This window comes from Chaetomium globosum, genomic scaffold, assembly GCF_000143365.1.
Source record: "Chaetomium globosum CBS 148.51 scaffold_4 genomic scaffold, whole genome shotgun sequence".
NCBI lineage: Eukaryota > Fungi > Ascomycota > Sordariomycetes > Sordariales > Chaetomiaceae > Chaetomium > Chaetomium globosum.
In genome coordinates this window covers 2,506,483-2,523,669 of record NT_165979.1, presented here as the reverse complement: position 1 = coordinate 2,523,669, position 17,187 = coordinate 2,506,483, and the positions used below count along the sequence as shown (strand labels likewise).

General features: G+C 55.7%; 5 protein-coding genes across 5 annotated transcripts; 3 read left to right on the top strand and 2 right to left on the bottom strand.

Moving 5' to 3' along the window:
* Positions 1-99: 99 nt before the first annotated feature.
* Positions 100-3,383, bottom strand: CHGG_04545 (uncharacterized protein; the record flags this gene model as incomplete). Its single annotated transcript, XM_001223758.1, has 2 exons — positions 100-3,276; positions 3,342-3,383. 2 exons carry the CDS (start codon positions 3,381-3,383, stop codon positions 100-102), a joined length of 3,219 nt encoding a protein of 1,072 aa, XP_001223759.1.
* Positions 3,384-5,052: 1,669 nt separating this feature from the next.
* CHGG_04544 (uncharacterized protein) lies at positions 5,053-9,236 on the top strand (the record flags this gene model as incomplete). The annotated part of the gene is made up of 3 exons (XM_001223757.1): positions 5,053-5,158; positions 5,576-6,336; positions 6,396-9,236. 3 exons carry the CDS (start codon positions 5,053-5,055, stop codon positions 9,234-9,236), a joined length of 3,708 nt encoding a protein of 1,235 aa, XP_001223758.1.
* Positions 9,237-10,600: 1,364 nt separating this feature from the next.
* Positions 10,601-12,629, bottom strand: CHGG_04543 (uncharacterized protein; the record flags this gene model as incomplete). The annotated part of the gene is made up of 6 exons (XM_001223756.1): positions 10,601-10,809; positions 10,903-11,331; positions 11,479-12,066; positions 12,158-12,397; positions 12,471-12,489; positions 12,558-12,629. The coding sequence occupies 6 exons, from the start codon at positions 12,627-12,629 to the stop codon at positions 10,601-10,603; spliced, it is 1,557 nt and encodes a 518-aa protein (XP_001223757.1).
* Positions 12,630-12,726: 97 nt separating this feature from the next.
* CHGG_04542 (uncharacterized protein) lies at positions 12,727-14,088 on the top strand (the record flags this gene model as incomplete). The annotated part of the gene is made up of 3 exons (XM_001223755.1): positions 12,727-12,783; positions 12,851-13,500; positions 13,551-14,088. The coding sequence occupies 3 exons, from the start codon at positions 12,727-12,729 to the stop codon at positions 14,086-14,088; spliced, it is 1,245 nt and encodes a 414-aa protein (XP_001223756.1).
* Positions 14,089-14,952: 864 nt separating this feature from the next.
* CHGG_04541 (uncharacterized protein) lies at positions 14,953-16,353 on the top strand (the record flags this gene model as incomplete). The annotated part of the gene is made up of 2 exons (XM_001223754.1): positions 14,953-16,200; positions 16,267-16,353. 2 exons carry the CDS (start codon positions 14,953-14,955, stop codon positions 16,351-16,353), a joined length of 1,335 nt encoding a protein of 444 aa, XP_001223755.1.
* Positions 16,354-17,187: the final 834 nt, after the last annotated feature.

Below are 17,187 nucleotides of genomic sequence, written 5' to 3'. Positions count from 1 at the left end.
CGTCGGCCTCCCGTGCGGACAGTTCCCATGGCCTTCAATCCATCTCGCCCATGTGCCTTACCACGCGCTCCATCTGCCGCCGTGACAGCGCCCGCCCGATCATGATGCTGCTGCGGCAGGCGCGCATGGCAAACATCTTGCGCACCCGGCTCGGCCGCGGCACCGTCGCCGCGCTCGACGTCGGGTTGTCGCCCCAGCAGGAAGATCAGCTCCTCCAGGTCGGCCCAGCGAAAAGGTCGTCTCGCGGCTGAGCGGCAGGCTCAGCAGCTGCACGCGCGATCCCACGGGCCGCGCGCCGGACGTGTCGGCTTGTACGACGAATCCGTTGCGTTCTAACGCTGGTAGGTGCTCGAGGATGATCTCTTCCTCGAGGGCTGTCAAGTCGAGGGTTTTGGGCTGGACGAGGCGCTGCGATTGGACCGTGGTTGTGGCTTGGAGGCGCTCGAAGTTGTATTTTTCGTCCGAGGCGTGTTGGTCGATGATGAAGAGCTCGTCGTCGGCGGCTTCGGGCGTGTTTTCTGGGGAGGCGGCGGCCTCGCGCACGGCGAGCACAAAACCTAGATTGAATTGCCCGACAATGCGCATCTTGGCGAAGTCGGTCTTGGAGATCTTGAGGGACAGCTTCTCCTCGGCGTCGGCTGCTTCGAGACCGTCTGGGCTGGTGTTTGGGGAGACCCCGGGCTGTGGGGGCGGTATGTGGCGTGTGAGGGCTGCGATGCGTTGCTGTATCTCGTCCACGCTGGTCTTGACTTGCTGCTCCAGGTTGAGAGTCATGTCTTTGCGTTTTGACCGCCCCTTAACAAATAACTGAGATCGCTTTTCGCCTCCCTCAGTCGTTTCGGCCGTGGCCTCGGCTGTGTCTATCATTTCCCGGACCTTTTCTTCTTGGGCTTTCTTTTCATCTTCGTCGGCGTAGTCGGCATCGTCTGTGGCATCGTCACCGTGGCAGGAAAGTGTATGCTCAACAGACTCCATAGGCGTGTCGGGGCTGTCCGAGGAAACCGGACTCTCGGTCTCCCCTGAAACTGGGAACCGTTCTCTAACCTTTTCAGTCTCGCCGTCGATTTCGTTCACCGCCCGCCCACTGCCGTCCTCTTGAGACACAAAAAGTGACCCCTCCTCATTTTCATTTTCAACGATATCCTCGCCGGCTTCTTCCATCTGTTTGTCGATATCTTCGTCAGACCCTCCCATCTGCTCGTCGACGTCCTCACCAGACTCTTCCATATCCTCGTCAATATCGTCAGCCAAGATCCCGGTCTTGTCTACTGGCCCTTCATCAGCATGCGCCGAAGCAGAAAATAACTGAGTGAGACGTCCACCAAAAGATGGCAGAGGTGTGTTTCGCTTCCCCCCTTTCACAGGACCCGTCACCCGAGTCGGTTTCGGGTCCTCGTCAACTTTAGGGCGTTTGGAAGAATGCCCGATTAGACTCGTCACGGTGTGGTCACCGATGGTGATGGTTGCCACCTCCTGGGTAGAACGCTTGAGGGACCGCGTCGTTGTCTTCGGGACGACTCGTGATGCTGGTGTTTGGGATGAAGGGGCAATGGCAGGGATTGGCGGTTCGAGTTCAATCCTGGCATCTTGATCATCGTCCTCTGCCGGGATTTCTCTCGGCCTCTCACTGGATCTCGTCGAGCGGGCAATGGATTCCACGATTTCCGGTCCCTCGTTATCCAAATTATCTGCTTCTGCCTCTTCAGACGCCGATTCTTCATCCCCGGGTTTTTTTGCAGTGTCGCCGTCCTTTTCGACTCCCAGATTCCCATCTACGACGCTGCTAGCATGTTGTTGGGCCTCGGGGGTTACCGTAGAATTCCTTTGGTCGTCGGGGCTTTTTGCCAGCCAGCGGGATAACACGCTCGCAGACTGTAACGAGCTCCTCGGCTTAGGAGGCACTTGCTTTTTGACCGGCTGTTCGTTGTCATCTCCCTCCTCGCTCGCTTCCTCGTCATCCTCTTCATCGCCGACATCGTCATCCTCCCCAACCCGCTGCTTCCGAAGGATTGAGGAACTAGACTCCGCCTGTCGCTGCGACTCCACGGTAGCCGCCCTGCTGCTGGTCTGAGCCGAAGTGAGCGTCCACGAACGACCAGCCGCTGTCTTGAAGGGGTTCTGCTTCAACGCCTGCGCCTGGGACACGGGAATGGTGACATCTTGTGTCTCAAAAAGCTCAATTAGCGATTCCCGCAAGTTATCGAGCATTTGCCCTTGGTCGTGTAACAAAATGGTTCGCTTGTCAGGGCTGACGTTGACGTCGTAAAGATGTGTGTCTAACTGAATGTCGGCAAAGATAAACGGCGATTGGGAAGCGTTGTATGAGCGGTAAACTTCATTGAACACCTTGGCGAACTGAGGTAGGCCGCAGGGTCGCCCGTTGACATAGAACATTTGCCTGTCAGGGGTTTGCCGGCCTTCACCGTGGGCAGGTCGAGAAACGTGGCCGAGGACGCGGACTTCAGTGGCGCTTCCGCTTGCTTTCGCTTTTCCCTTGTTGAGGGGTCCAGCAGTGGGTGTTAGTTCCAGTTTGAGGTCCATCAATATCAGGGCATTCATGGTCTTCACGCCAAACACGTTAATGATGTTCTCGCGCGTGGTGGGGTTTCCCTTGGTCGAGAATAAGACCATACGCTTGCCCTTGGTGGGTTGTTGAGAGACGGTGAACTTGACGCCGGTCTGCACACATGCATACTGGTTGAGGAGGTTGATCACCTTGCCCCATTCCCTCTTAATGTTCCGCTCCAGCTCTCGGCGGCGGACAGGTAGGTTGTGGAAGAGGTCTTCGACAATGACGGTGGTGCCCTTCTGGCCCGAGACGACGCTGGTGCTCTTAAGCTTCCCAGAGGTCTCAAACTCGAGCCTGCTCGCACGCGGTACGTCTTGGGCGGTACATGTCACGACTGCAAATCGGGACAGGGCGCATAGCGAAGACAGCGCCTCACCTCTGAAGCCGAATGTCTGCAGCTCCGAGAGGTCATCGTAGCTCGTGAGTTTGGAAGTGTAGTGCTTCAAGGCGATGGACTCGTAGTTGTGGGATGCAATTCCCAAGCCATTGTCCTGGACTTCGATCGAGTCTAGCCCTTGGTTCTTGAAGCGGACATCTGCAAGTGGCGTAGCTTTGTTAACGAGGGCGGCTCGACGTGCGTGCGCTTTCTTGGGAAGACTCAGCCACGTACCGATGGCGGTTGCTCTAGCGTCGAAACTGTTCTCGACCAACTCTTTTGCGACAGAGCAAAGGTCTACAATGACTTGGCCAGACTGGATCTGATGGACCTATTTAATTTGTCAATATCTGCAATTCAATTATTATTTTATTTTGCAACAGTCGGTAAACGCACCGTGCTAGATTCAATGGCCTTGATAGTGGCACTTGATGCCATTCTTCGGGATTCCCCGGCGCTACCGTAATGGCTCAATAACCGCCTTCTATATCGCTAATCTAGAGTTGTCTCGTCGTCCGTTCGGTTGTTGAGGGATGGGTCGGTGAGAGTTGGCGATCCCAATTCGGTTCAGTTACATTGAGACATGGTGTGACTGAGTTGCCAAAGTAATCTGTACACCGTGCCTGCCGTCTTCAGGCATGGACGCGACGTGGAACGCGTCTTTCAGTCTGTGCGCGCTGCTCGTCAATTAAGCACCTAAGTGGGCCACTAAGAACCGCCAGGCAGCTGGGCGGAAACTTTCTGCTGTATGCACCTACCCCGCCATTTTACCTCCTCCGTCCTCATGATGGGACCTCTGTCACTGATAATTCAGGTATGGCTTGACTGCCGTTTTAATGTTTCACTTGCTACAACTGTGTAATATTATTGTTAGTTGGGTTGTGTCTAGGTACCTAGGAGAGAAGGCCATTAATTATCGAGGAAGGAATTCACAAGCGCTTTTCTCCCTTGGAGAATCTTACAGCACCATTTTGCCCTTTAGTAAGTGCTGCATATGGAAGAGGGGGTTTATTGGCTGACCACAGGCTTCTTCGTTTCAAGCAGGGGTTCAGATTGCTGCAAGTCTGCAAGTTCCATCCGGGCCGCAGACACGAAGCACCCAACTTGATTCGTGTGAAGCTGAGCATTTCCTTGAAGCCATCGGCAGTAAATATTCGTATGCCCGACGAGTTAGCGCCTCTGTGGTGGCGACGAGGCATTGCAAGCCCGTCGTATGTGGAGAGGACGCGTGTCAAACGGAGATCCCGGCCGCCGCTCACATCATCGAAACTTCCTTCGTTTGTAGTATAGTTACAGAAGAGAAAATACCGTGGTACGAATACACATTGATAAGGACATCGAAACGCCAACGAGCTGCCAAGATGGCAAGCAACGTGTGGCCCCTGTCATGACGTTATTACTTGGCGAGCTCGACGGGAGGTTGCATTGGAGGAACAAAGCAGCATCGACAACACCAGACTGGGCTCCTGGGTCAAAACCTCTGGTCGTACATACACGGTGCATACATCTATTAGCCCCGCGCAGAATGCAACAGCATTTGCAAAATACGGGATGCCCGGTCGCCGCTGGCCCCCATGATCAATGCCTGACCAGTTGCAATATCTCTGTTGCCGCGGTACGGCTTCCGATCCAGAGCGCACCGGGCGTTATCACCCGAGCTTGACCGGATTCGTCATGTCGCGGGCCATCAGAGAGTATTGTATGGCTTTATTGACTTGAAAACGAGCCTTGATAGGTGGTGGTTGGGGGGGGGGGGGGGAGAATGGCGCCTGACAGCAGCCGTTCTGTGTTGTTGAGCACGCAATTAACTACCCAGCCGCCAAAATATGTCTGCACACTCCAGCCCCAGCAAGGAAATGGTGCTGTTACTGCATGCTGCAGGAGAACTCCATACTGGGTCAGGGTGGGCAAAACAACCAGACAAACTTTGTACAGCGACCCCGACATTATCCTGCATCCCGCGGCACGGCATCGTGCCCGTCTCTCGAATTCCGACCGTTTCCATCCTTTCCGGTTCACTTCAACATCCCCGTTTTCAGCCTGAGCGCTATTAAAGCACGACTTCTCGTTCCCGTGGTATGGATTCTCGAAGACGAGTACAGGCCCCATGCCGCGACTTTTCTTGCGCCGATCCGGAATTATCGGGCATTCCTTCGTTTATCAGCGGTCCAGCGGTTCCCGTTTTTTTGTCGGTTTCAGACGAGGAACTGGGCGTTCGTCAACACCGAATCCGATTTCAGATTACACAGCTGACCCTCGGCCAACGGGCGATCCCTTATCTCAGGGGAAGGTGCGAACCCCAGCACACTGCGACGCAAGGTCCCCACAAGCAAGCCACCCTGCTGCTTGTATCGAATCAAACTGGCCCGCTTCGAGGCAAAGTCTGGACTCTTGCTTCCAAGGCTGGGCCCGGCCAATAGTGGCTACAGCGCCTGCAGCCGCCAACTTTTTGTGGTCGACTTCCGAATCCGCCGCCATAGGTTGCGCACTTATCCTAAGCTCGCTTTTCCCAGACCGTGGTGTTTTTTTTTTATTGTCTTGCGCGCGGGAAAGCTTGAGGAGGAGTGCCAGCCTCGGCTTTTGGTGAACAAACAAAGCTGGGCTCTTGAGCTGCCAACCCACAATTTCAGCAGTAAAGAGGATTCAGCTCGAAACGGCCCATGAGCCCCGTTTCACCGCCGCCTCGCCCACCGTTCCTTCGCTTGGCCTTTGGCTTACCCCAACGCCAACACCACGAGCGCATCGCGCCACCCCCCGGGCAGGAAACTTCCACCACTGCCCTGCTGGGATGAGGAGGCACTCGTCAGGATCGTCAGAAGACGATGATGCTTCTCCTGTTGAGGCCCCTCATGCCAATTCCTCTCGCTTCAGCGCCAAAGACTCAAGGTCCTCGGCGCACCCCACGACCAAGCTCGATCATAATCGCAACGCCGACCGCCCACCTTCGTTTTCGATAAGCCGACGGTCTAGCAGCATCAATTGGCGACTACCGGAGTCGCGCAATGGGAACGGGACAGTAGAGAAACGGCCGTCCCCCGAACGCACATCGCCCTCCTCTCCCCTAGGCCTGATCATGACCGCGAACGGGGAACTGCGGACAAAAGAAGTGGAAAAGACCCCAGAGACCGTCATTCCCGCGCGGCGCCCTCCATGGAGGAGTCCCTGGGCAATCACCTTCTCTGCGCTCGTTGCTGCGATTGTCGGCATCGGGTTTTTGGTCGCCGTGCTCCATTCTTCCGTAACGCGACAGCTTGATCCAAAAGGGTGTCGCATGTCTTACATGCGGCCATCGTACGCCAAGCTCAACGAGTTCGACACTGAGCACACGCGCCTCGCGAGCAAATACTCCCTGTATCTGTACCGCGAGCAAGATATCGATCGCGACACCAAGGTTTGAGGCGCAAAAGAACTGTCAAGGTCGCCGGCGTCAGCTAACCCTTTTTTTTTCAGGTCAGGGGGGTTCCCGTCCTCTTCATCCCCGGCAATGCCGGGAGTTACAAGCAAGTTCGACCCATTGCGGCAGAAGCAGCCAACTATTTCCACAATGTCCTGCAGCACGACGAGTCTGCCATGAATGCTGGCACCCGGAACCTAGACTTCTTCACGGTCGATTTCAACGAGGATATTACCGCTTTCCATGGCCAGACGCTCCTCGACCAAGCCGAATACTTGAACGAAGCGGTTCGATACATCTTATCACTTTACCTCGACCCGCGGGTCGCTGACCGGGACCCCGACTTACCCGATCCGACTTCGGTGATAGTTCTTGGACACTCCATGGGAGGCATCGTTGCGCGCACGATGCTCATCATGCCCAACTTCCAGTCGCACTCAATCAATACCATCATTACCATGTCGGCCCCGCATGCTCGGCCGCCGGTATCCTTCGACAGTCAGAGCGTCCAGACATACAAGGACATCAACGACTACTGGAGGCGTGCCTACTCGCAACAATGGGCCAACGACAACCCCTTGTGGCATGTTACGCTGGTGTCCATCGCGGGCGGTGGATTGGATACTGTTGTTCCCTCGGACTATGCGAGCGTCGAGTCCCTGGTTCCGGACACGCATGGGTTCACCGTCTTCACCTCGACAATTCCCAACGTGTGGACTAGCATGGATCACCAGGCGATCCTCTGGTGCGACCAATTTCGAAAGGTTGTGGCTCAGGCGATTTACGATGTGGTGGATGTTCACCGGGCCACCCAGACAAAGCCTCGAGCTGAACGGATGAGGGTGTTCAAGAAGTGGTTCCTCACCGGCATGGAAACCATTGCAGAGAAGGCAGCACCGCGCTCAGAGCCGACGACCCTGTTGACCGTGGACGATAATTCGGATTCTATTATTGCGGAAGGGGAACGCTTGGTTTTGAGAAACCTAGGCACGGCAGGGACCGTCCGCGCTCATCTCATGCCCATTCCGCCCTCGGGGTCCCCGGGTATGAAGCGCTTCACCTTATTGACGGATACAAAACTCGACAAGCCAGGAGAACACGGGAAGCTCGAGGTCCTCTTCTGTAGCGTTATCCCGTCACAGCCCAGCCAATCTTGGGCGGGTTTCCCAAGCCAGATGGATCTGTCCAAGGGAAGCACCGGGTCCACGCGACTAGCCTGCAGATCTGCTGCGCCCGATGTCGTGTCCCTCCCCGCGTCGACTAGCTCAACGCAGTTCCCCTTCTACCTCAACGGGGAGAAGGAAATTACCCCGTTTTCTTATCTTGAGTACGGGGTGGACGACATTGCCGAGCACCAGTTCGTAGCGGTTGTGGAAAAAACGACTGCTCCGACGCCGGGATTTGTGGTTGCAGAGTTCAGTGATTATACTCAGTCACACCGAACTCGGCACATTAGTCTCCGGAGCCTTCTCACGTTTGGCATGAAGTTTCATCTCCCCGCCGAACGACCGATGGTGTCCGAGGTCAAGGTGCCATCCTTGCAGTCAAGCTTGCTTGCCTACAATCTCCGAATCAGTCACCAAGACTGCAATGGGGACAGCGAGCTGTTTGCTCCCCTTGTTCGGCAGTACCTCGCTGAACCGTACGAGTCGAAATATTTTGTCAATGCGCGCGAAGCGACAGTCAGTCTCCATGGCGTTGCTCCTTACGTCCCTCCGCCTCTCACGGGAAAGTTGGACGAAAACGGACTCAGCTTCCAGTTTTGGACCGACCCGACGTGCAGCTCCAGCATCCATATTGAGTTGACGGCCGATTTCATGGGTAGCCTCGGCAAGCTATATATGCGATATCGCACCGTATTTGCTGCGTTCCCGTTGTTTATCGTGGCCCTCGTCCTTAGGAAACAGTTTCGGGTCTACGACACTACGGGGATGTTCATCCCTTTTTTGGAGGGGCTGGATTTATGCTTGAGGCAATCCATTCCCTTGATGCTGGCTTCACTTACGCTCCTGACACTCTCCACCGGGATCATGGCCCCGGCTAGCAACGCAAGCTTTTGGCACTGGAGGAACGGCACGTCTTCGATTATGGACTTCCAGCACAACGATCTCCTAATCGGGACCGAAGATCCCTTATTCCTCTTTCTGATCCCTCTAATCGCAATTGTTTGCGTCGGTGTGTGCACCGTGTTCAATTACATGGCTCTCACCCTAACGCATTTGCTGGGCGTCCTTGCCAGTCTCGTCACCTTCCATCCCGGATGGATTGGGAACGAGGACAGGAAGAAAACGACGCCCGCCGCTTTCTTCTCTCCGTCGCCCCGGCGGCGCATGATCACGACCGCGGTTCTGCTGCTGCTTGTCACGACGATGGTTCCCTATCAGTTCGCCTACCTGGTAGCTTGCCTGGTACAATTGATGACGACGGTCCGGGCCCAGCGGATCGCCTCGGAGCTGCGATCGACGGCGAACTCGAACTTTTACAACTACACCCACTCGATCTTCATCCTGATGCTTTGGATTCTTCCCATCAACCTCCCGACATTCGTAGTCTGGGTCCACAATCTGGCGGTTCACTGGCTCACTCCCTTCTCGTCGCATCACAACGTCCTCTCCGTCATGCCATTCATCGTTCTCGTCGAGACCCTCACCACAGGAAAAATGATACCGCGCATGGGCAGCCGGCTCAAACATGTCACCAGCCTGTTGCTGTTTGGCATGGCTGTCTATGCGGCAGTGTACGGCGTCACATACGCTTACACGCTTCATTATGTGGCCAATTTCCTCGCCTTCTGGCTGGCAATTGTCCACTCGACATCCGACTCCTGGTCTCTAGCGGGACTCACTCACCTCTACAGCGGGGATGCCGGGATTCGGAAACGAGGAAAGGAGCCGTGACCCTTCCATCGGCGAGCGATACATGCCGTGCCGCGGAGCAGCCGGCGATCGTTATTTCCGTGATCCGCCAACGCGGCAGACGTTTCAATTCCGATACCCCACCCCGCCTCATCCCGGACGACAACCACGCCAGTGTACATCGTTACCTACCAAGCCTGTCTTCTTGGAAAACCCCAATTCTGATTACGGGCCAGCAACTCCTTGCCACCTCCGACTTTGGTTCCATAACCGGATTCGCATTCTCTTCGCACCGGAGCACAGACTCCAACTCATTTATATATTTTTTTCTTGCACAGGCGGCGTCCGGGCAGGTTTCTTCGGTCCTCTTCGGTTTCAGCGATTCCACACATTGCATTTGCATCGGCGAGTCTATCAGCGTGCTTTCTTGCGTATGCATGAAGCAGGCCTTTCTTTTCTCTCCACGTTCGAGCCCTCACTCTTCCGGCATGGTTGGCTAGTTGCTTGTATATCTGGTTGACCCAGCCAGCCACGGCTCTGGAAAGGGATTTTTTTTTTCGGGATTTCTTTTTGTCGGGTTTTCGAAGGGCGGATGGCATGGCAGGGTGGCTCCTGGTTTTTAGTCTTTGGGAACCCACAAACTGGGTGGATGGATGGTGGGTGGGTTGATATGAGCTATGCCTGGCCGCCAATAATGTCTATCTTATTGTTCATGTCACTCGTTTTTGCTCGGGGAGGCTTGGGGGAGGATTTTTTTTTCCAAGTGGCGCACCTGAGTCGGGTTGGGTGGTGGTCTCGCAACAGCCGCGAGTCTGATGCGCAGACAGGATGAAATAGACGATACAGCGCGGCGAGCGGCGACCAGCCGTCGCATGCGCGAGAAGCCGGATGCCTAAGGGAGGGTGGGCTTAATGTTGTGACAGCCAGCGGCGTCCGGGGAGCTTGTACACTGCTTCATAAACTGTAGATAGACGGGGGTGTACTTATGCTGTATGAGACGGAAGCCCTAAAGAAGGGATCAAACAAGCGCATACTGTTCCAGTCTACCATCAACTCTCGGAAAGGTATGTATACCACGAAGTGAATGCTGTCTACCCCTAACTCCAGACGTGAATTAAATGGTGACCCTAGAAATGCCCCAGCACGTTCCATGCAGTGTGACCCCGAACATCCGGATATCCATGCGCAGAATCCAGATACGAATTCCGATGATACAAAACGCTCCAAAGCACCCAAGCAAACTAGCCAGACAAGAAGGCAAGGAAAGGGTATATGTCGCCGCCTCTTGAACCAGTACCAGGAGAGAAACCTCACCACCGCCGCGTTTTTCTACGAGAAGGCGAGAAAACCACTCGCTCTTCGGCGCCCAGTCACTCTTCGGCGCCCAGTCACTCTTCGGCGCCCAGTCACTCTTCGGCGGCCTCATTCAACGCCTTCAGCACCCTCGCGTAGAACTTGCCCGCTTGCGACTGCGGGAACGAGATCTCGTCCACGAGGTACCCCGGAAGCACGGCGATCAGCGCCCTGTCCCGGTTGGGGTCGAGCTGGGGCGTGTAGTGGCAGTGGGCCTCGCCCTCTTCGGGCAGAATCTCGACTGCTAGTTTGAAGTGGAGCGCTAAGGGGGAACGGGTTAGCGGTCGGTTGGTGTTTATGGGGAAAGGGGGGGGGGGCGGGGGGGCGGGAGAAAGATATTGGGGGGTTAACATACTCCCGTTTCGTCCCGTCTGAATGCAATCGAATACATCCTCGCCGCCTTCTCTCTTGACGCTGCGCACGATCAGACCAGTCAAGTCACCGTACAGATTCTCTTTCTTCTGTGCTGCCAGCGTTGCCTCAGACGCGTTGGCTGCCGCGAGGCGGGAGGCGCCTGTTGACCCTTTCATTGCGCTGCCCGGAACCTTGGCGGCGGCGTTCGCGGCTGCTTCGCTGCTTCGGGCGGCGGCTAGTTTGAGGTTGAGGGACCTGATCTCAGACTTGGACTCGGTGAGGGAGGTTGTTAACTCGGTGAACTTGGTTTGCAGGCCGTCGGCTTTGGCTTCGCTTTCCTCAAGCTGCTTTTTGAGTTGTTGAATGGATTTAGCGCTCCCCTTAGTCGCGGAAAGTTCAGCCTTCAGGCTTGCGATGAGTTGATCGGCCGCTGGAAAGGTCAGTGGGAAATACAGAAGAGGCTAGGCACTATCATTACCTTTAGATTTATCATCTGACTGCTTCTTGAGTTTGTCAAAGTTGCGCTCGGCTTCTCGTACGGCAATTTCTTTCAAGTCTCGGTACTTGTGTTCCAAACTCTCGTATTTTTGTGTCAGCTCTCCGAGCCGACGGCGTACGGCGGGATCGCTCTTCTCCGGAGACAGGGGGTGTAAAGGCCGCTTCGAAACGCTGCTTGGGACAGGGGGGCTACCACGTCCGACCTTTGCACGTTCTGGGGTCCGCGAAACGGAGTCGTCATGTTCATCGTCCAGATCACTTTGTGTTGCATCCTGTTGCTGCGTCTCGGGGATTTCGGAGACCTCCCCGGTTGTAGTATCCGGCTCATCGGCCTTCGCGGCCGGTTTCCTCGCTCGCCGCGCAGCAGTAGGTTGTGGTTCGACCTCCACCGCCGCCTTCTTTGGCCGGCCACGAGCACCCTTTTGCTTCGGCGCTGGGGCCTCTGACATAACCGTATCTTCTTCCTCTGCCTCCTCCTCCTCCTCACCAGCAGCCGCGGCACGGTTGCGCCCACGCCCTGACCCCTTCGCCTGGGCCCCCTTTGTATTGCTCGGCTTATGACCCGTGGTAACCTCGTCGACAGCTTCGGCAATTCGGTCGCTGGCTCGGCGCCCTGCGGCTGACGTCTTCGGCGCCGGCTTGGTGACTTTGTTTGCAGCCTTGCGGCCTACCTTTCCTTTTTTCGGAGGCATGGCGCTTTTTGTAGTCGTTGTTTTGGCAGAGCTCCCCCCGATTCCGTCCTCCGAGTCCGAATCCACCAACTGCAACAAGTGAGCCCTGGCTTTGGCCTTGGACATCGACTCGCGACGTGTCCCGGTGCTGTTTGCGAAACGTAATTTGAGGGAGTCGCGATGCGTCCTCTGTGGAGTGACGCGATAGATTGGGAAGAGACGCTCGGCGCGTGATCTGCCGGGCTTGTGGCTGGTGGAACTTGAGGAGGCTTGTTGATGGGACGAGGGTTGGAGGGGCGTCGCGCGGTTGCCCTGGCGCTAAAATGCCTGTGTAAACAAACCCATGTTCAATGTCCAGCGCTTAACCGAAGCGGTGATCGTATTACGGTAATTTACATACATTGAAAGTTACCACCGCGCTAAGAGGGGTTCAACAGTGTACAGATTAAACCCCTGTCATTCTTTCAGCCACCAGTGGCGCTAACACATGGTCGTTTCGGCACAACCGCTGTCCTGTCGCAAGGCCGACTCCATCATCTCGAACATCACCGAGGCTCATTTTCGCAAGTTGGTCTCTTCACCTACAACATCGAAAGTGCCGTCTCCGGTCCGCTTTCTATCTAGGCCCGCGCCAACGGCCGCGCCGCAACGCAAACATGAACGACCAAAAACGAATGAAGGAGCTTGTGTCGGGCATCATGGTCGCTGCCGGAGTATGTCCCAGTTGACTGATTCTTCCATATGCGACGTTGCATACATGCTAACGTGCATGGCCTGCAGACAATATCGGCTTATTTCATAATCAAAGAACTCGTTGGGCCATACTTCTCGAAGCTAGTCGACCCCGACCGAGAGAAGAACGAGTTAGCGAGTCGGAAGGCCCAGGCAAATCTCCAGAGGATACGACGGAAACGGATCGAGGCCGGAGACGAAGGCGAGGAGGGCACCGACGGCTCACGGCATACCAACCGGGTGGAGGACCTGGTTCTCAATGAATACGAGAATCAAGTAGCCCTGGAGGTTGTCGCACCGGAAGACATTCCCGTCGGGTTTGGCGCCGTTGGTGGCCTTGAAGACATCATCGAGGAGCTCAAAGAGTCCATCATATACCCTCTAACGATGCCGCATCTCTATCGTCACGGAGGCGCGCTGCTGGCGGCGCCCTCGGGGGTGCTCCTGTACGGACCGCCGGGCTGCGGCAAAACGATGCTGGCCAAAGCGGTGGCCCGCGAGAGTGGTGCCTCCTTCATCAACCTCCACATCTCGACCCTGACGGAGAAGTGGTACGGCGACTCAAACAAATTAGTTCGCGCGGTGTTCTCACTGGCCAAGAAGCTACAGCCATCAATCATCTTCATCGACGAGATTGATGCTGTCTTGGGGACACGGAGAAGCGGGGAGCACGAGGCCAGCGGTATGGTCAAGGCCGAGTAAGTTAAAACTCGAATTCCACACTAGGACCCGATTTTAACAGCCGTAGGTTCATGACCCTCTGGGATGGCCTCACGTCGACCAACTCGGCCGGCGTTCCCAACCGAATTGTGGTACTTGGGGCGACCAACAGAATCAACGACATTGACGAGGCGATCCTTAGGAGGATGCCCAAGAAATTCCCCGTGCCACTCCCCGGCATGGAACAACGGCAGCGCATCTTGCAACTAGTCCTTGGCGACACCAAGCGCGATCCCGAGAACTTCGATATTGACTACATTGCTAGAATCACCGCCGGCATGTCTGGCAGTGATATCAAGGAAGCATGCAGAGATGCCGCCATGGTCCCCATGAGAGAGTATATCCGCCAGCATCGGGCCTCGGGGGAAGCCATGGCGCGGGTGAACCCCGATGACGTTAGGGGCATTAGGACCCAGGACTTCTTTGGCCGACGTGGCGGTCGAGTCCTTGCCGAAACCCACTCCGAACCAGCAAGTACTGTCAATGCAGCGCAGTCCAAGGCGTCAAGCGATGGGTATGAGGACGTGGAAGAAACCGAAGACGAACAAGTAACAACATCCGCCTAGGTCACCGAACGACGCGAGCGCACCAGCGCCCTACTTCTGCAATTCGGCGGCTACCCAGTTGTAAGAATTCATGTATCATGAGGCGCACGTACCGGTATAGGAGCCGGCTATAGAGTAATACCCAGACAAATGAAACACCGCGTCACTTCCTTGATGTTTAGCGTTTAGCCGACTCGTCCCTGTGGTTCGAATCCCGCTTCCGAAAGAGCACACGACAACACCGGCTCCCGCCACTGGTATCAAACTGACTTGGTTAGTGTAGTACTCAAACAGCAATGTGCCTCAAGCCAATATCCGTCGTAATTCCCGACTTTCTTATTCTACGCTTTCGGCTGTTTGTGTGAGAAACTCAACTTTTCAAACTTCAAGAGGAAGGGCCGAATCTTGTCTTTTACACTCTCGTCCAAATCCCTAGCAAGCACGTCATACACTAACCCCACAGCGGGGCGGCTTCATCGGATATCGGATACCTTGGGCCGCACCGTCCTGCCGCCCACGTCAAAGTACCCCATATCCCGAATCCCTGCCCACCTCTCCGGGGTCGGACGGAAAGGGCGGTCGACACCTGTTTGTCTGCAGGGTCCCTTCCCCAGAAGCACACTCAGCACATCAGTCATAGGTTGTCAAGAATCCATCCCATTGGAAGGTGCAACTTTCCCAATTATACCCAACTCTCCTGGTTTTCTTTCCCCAACGAGGCACCAAGAGACTTGCCAGTTTGCACCTTCTTGGAACCTCAAACCCAATTCCCGTCCACCATTTTGTCCAGTAGCGGTTCCGATTGCCCCTCTCTTTGCGGGCCTCGTCTTCCTCTTTCATCCCTCCTCAGTTGACTCATTGCCATACGACCCAGTCATTACTACAATGGCAACTCCAAACCGAATGAGCCCTGCATCGCAGGCCGCCAACAAGGTCTTCACCAGAGTCGACGTCGACGGTCACGCTCTCCCTCCCTCACCTGCCCCCTCGAGCCCGCTCTCCGGAAGGAAGCGATACGCTCTGGCGACAGAATTGGTCTACACCGAGTCCAAAGACCAGTATGGCTCCTCGAGCATCCCCATCTACCAGTCGGCCACCTTCAAGCAGACCTCGTCCAACGGCGGCAACGAGTATGACTATACCCGCTCCGGCAACCCGACTCGGACGCACCTCGAGCGCCACCTGGCCAAAATCATGAATGCGACCCGCGCTCTGGCTGTCGGGTCCGGCATGGGCGCTTTGGATGTCATTACGCGCCTGCTGAAACCAGGGGACGAAGTCATCACTGGCGACGATCTGTACGGTGGCACAAACCGGCTCCTCACGTACCTCAAGAACAATCAAGGGGTTGTGGTACACCATGTCGACACCACAAACGCCGACAGCGTCACAACTGTGATCTCGGACAAGACGGCCATGGTTTTGCTCGAGACTCCCACAAACCCATTGATCAAAATCGTGGACATCCCGTCGATTGCGAGAGCAACCCACGAGGCCAACAGCAAAGCGCTAGTGGTCGTGGATAACACGATGCTCTCGCCCATGCTTCTAAACCCCCTGGATATTGGCGCAGACATCGTCTATGAGTCGGGCACAAAGTATCTCTCCGGCCACCACGACATCATGGCCGGTGTGATTGCGTGTAACGACCCAGAATTGGGCGACAAAATGTACTTTACCATCAACGCGACGGGTTGCGGGTTGTCACCAAACGATTCGTTCTTGCTGATGAGAGGCATCAAAACATTGGCCATCCGCATGGAAAAGCAGCAGGGGAATGCCCAGCGAATTGCTGAATTCCTCGAATCACATGGCTTCCGCGTCCGGTACCCCGGCTTGAAGTCACATCCGCAGTACGACCTCCATTGGTCAATGGCGCGGGGTGCTGGCGCTGTGCTTTCGTTTGAGACTGGGGACGTCGCGCTCTCTGAGAGGATTGTCGAGGCGGCCAGACTTTGGGGCATCAGTGTCAGTTTCGGTTGCGTCAACAGTCTCATCAGCATGCCCTGCCGTATGAGCCATGCAAGCATCGATGCGAAGACGAGGCAGGAGCGCCAGATGCCTGAGGATATAATCCGGTTGTGCGTCGGCATCGAGGATGCGGACGATTTGATAGACGACTTGTCCCGTGCTGTAAGTTGAAGCAGTCCGTCCCCGTCAAGTTTTATTCCCACAGCTAATACTTGCCTCCTTCTCCAGCTTGTCCAAGCAGGTGCCGTAACTGTGTCACTGGATGGCTTCCACGCAAATGACACCGACGCTGAAGGCGCCACTGTATCGGCTTAGGCCGCGTGTGGATCTTTCTCAAGGCTACACAAACCGGTTGGCTTGTCGGCGCGCAGGCTCCGGCATCATCTCTCAGGCACAAAGGGATAAAGTTTTGCATAAAATCGAAGGCACTGAAATACAACAAAAACAGGTGGCCGGATCATGGAAAAGTCCATATATCCACAAACGAGACCCAGAACCACACTTATTCGCGCCGCTCTTACAACCGCGCGGCGTTGGCATGCTGGCTGGCCCCGGCATCTTGGGTTTCGTTACGGCTACTGCATCGTTAACCCGAGTGCTTCGTCATCAAGCAGTGGTTGACGCTCACCCCGCTAGTCCGCTGATGAAAAGAGCTTCGTTGATGGTAAGATTTTTGGGATCAAGCTCGTCGCTCCACGATCTCAGCATTGGTGACTGCTGCTGCGCTGCATTTTTAGCCAGCGCCGAGGGCGGCGGGCTGAGTTTATCGTCACTATGCATATAAGAAGGCGTCCATGGTCTTGACTCGACAAACGGCAAACATGACTAACCCTCGGTGTGCGTCCTGGGTTTCCGTGTGATCTCTCACGCTGTGGGGCATGGTTGGTCGGGGCGTCGAAGATTCGGGATATCAGGCTCAACAGCGAGGATCTTGGGGGTCACCTCGAAGGAGATTGTCCGTCCGTCCTATGCCAGCGCAAAGGTCAGGTCTATATACACTTTTCGTCCTAAGGCCGGTCAATCCGGGCTGCGAGTCAATCGCCGCCAAGGGAAACCCTGCGGAACAGGGCCTCCTGCTAGAATGAGGAATAAAAAAAAAAAGGCGCGCCCCCTCGCCCTGTCTCCATGCCACTGCACATGTCAACCGTC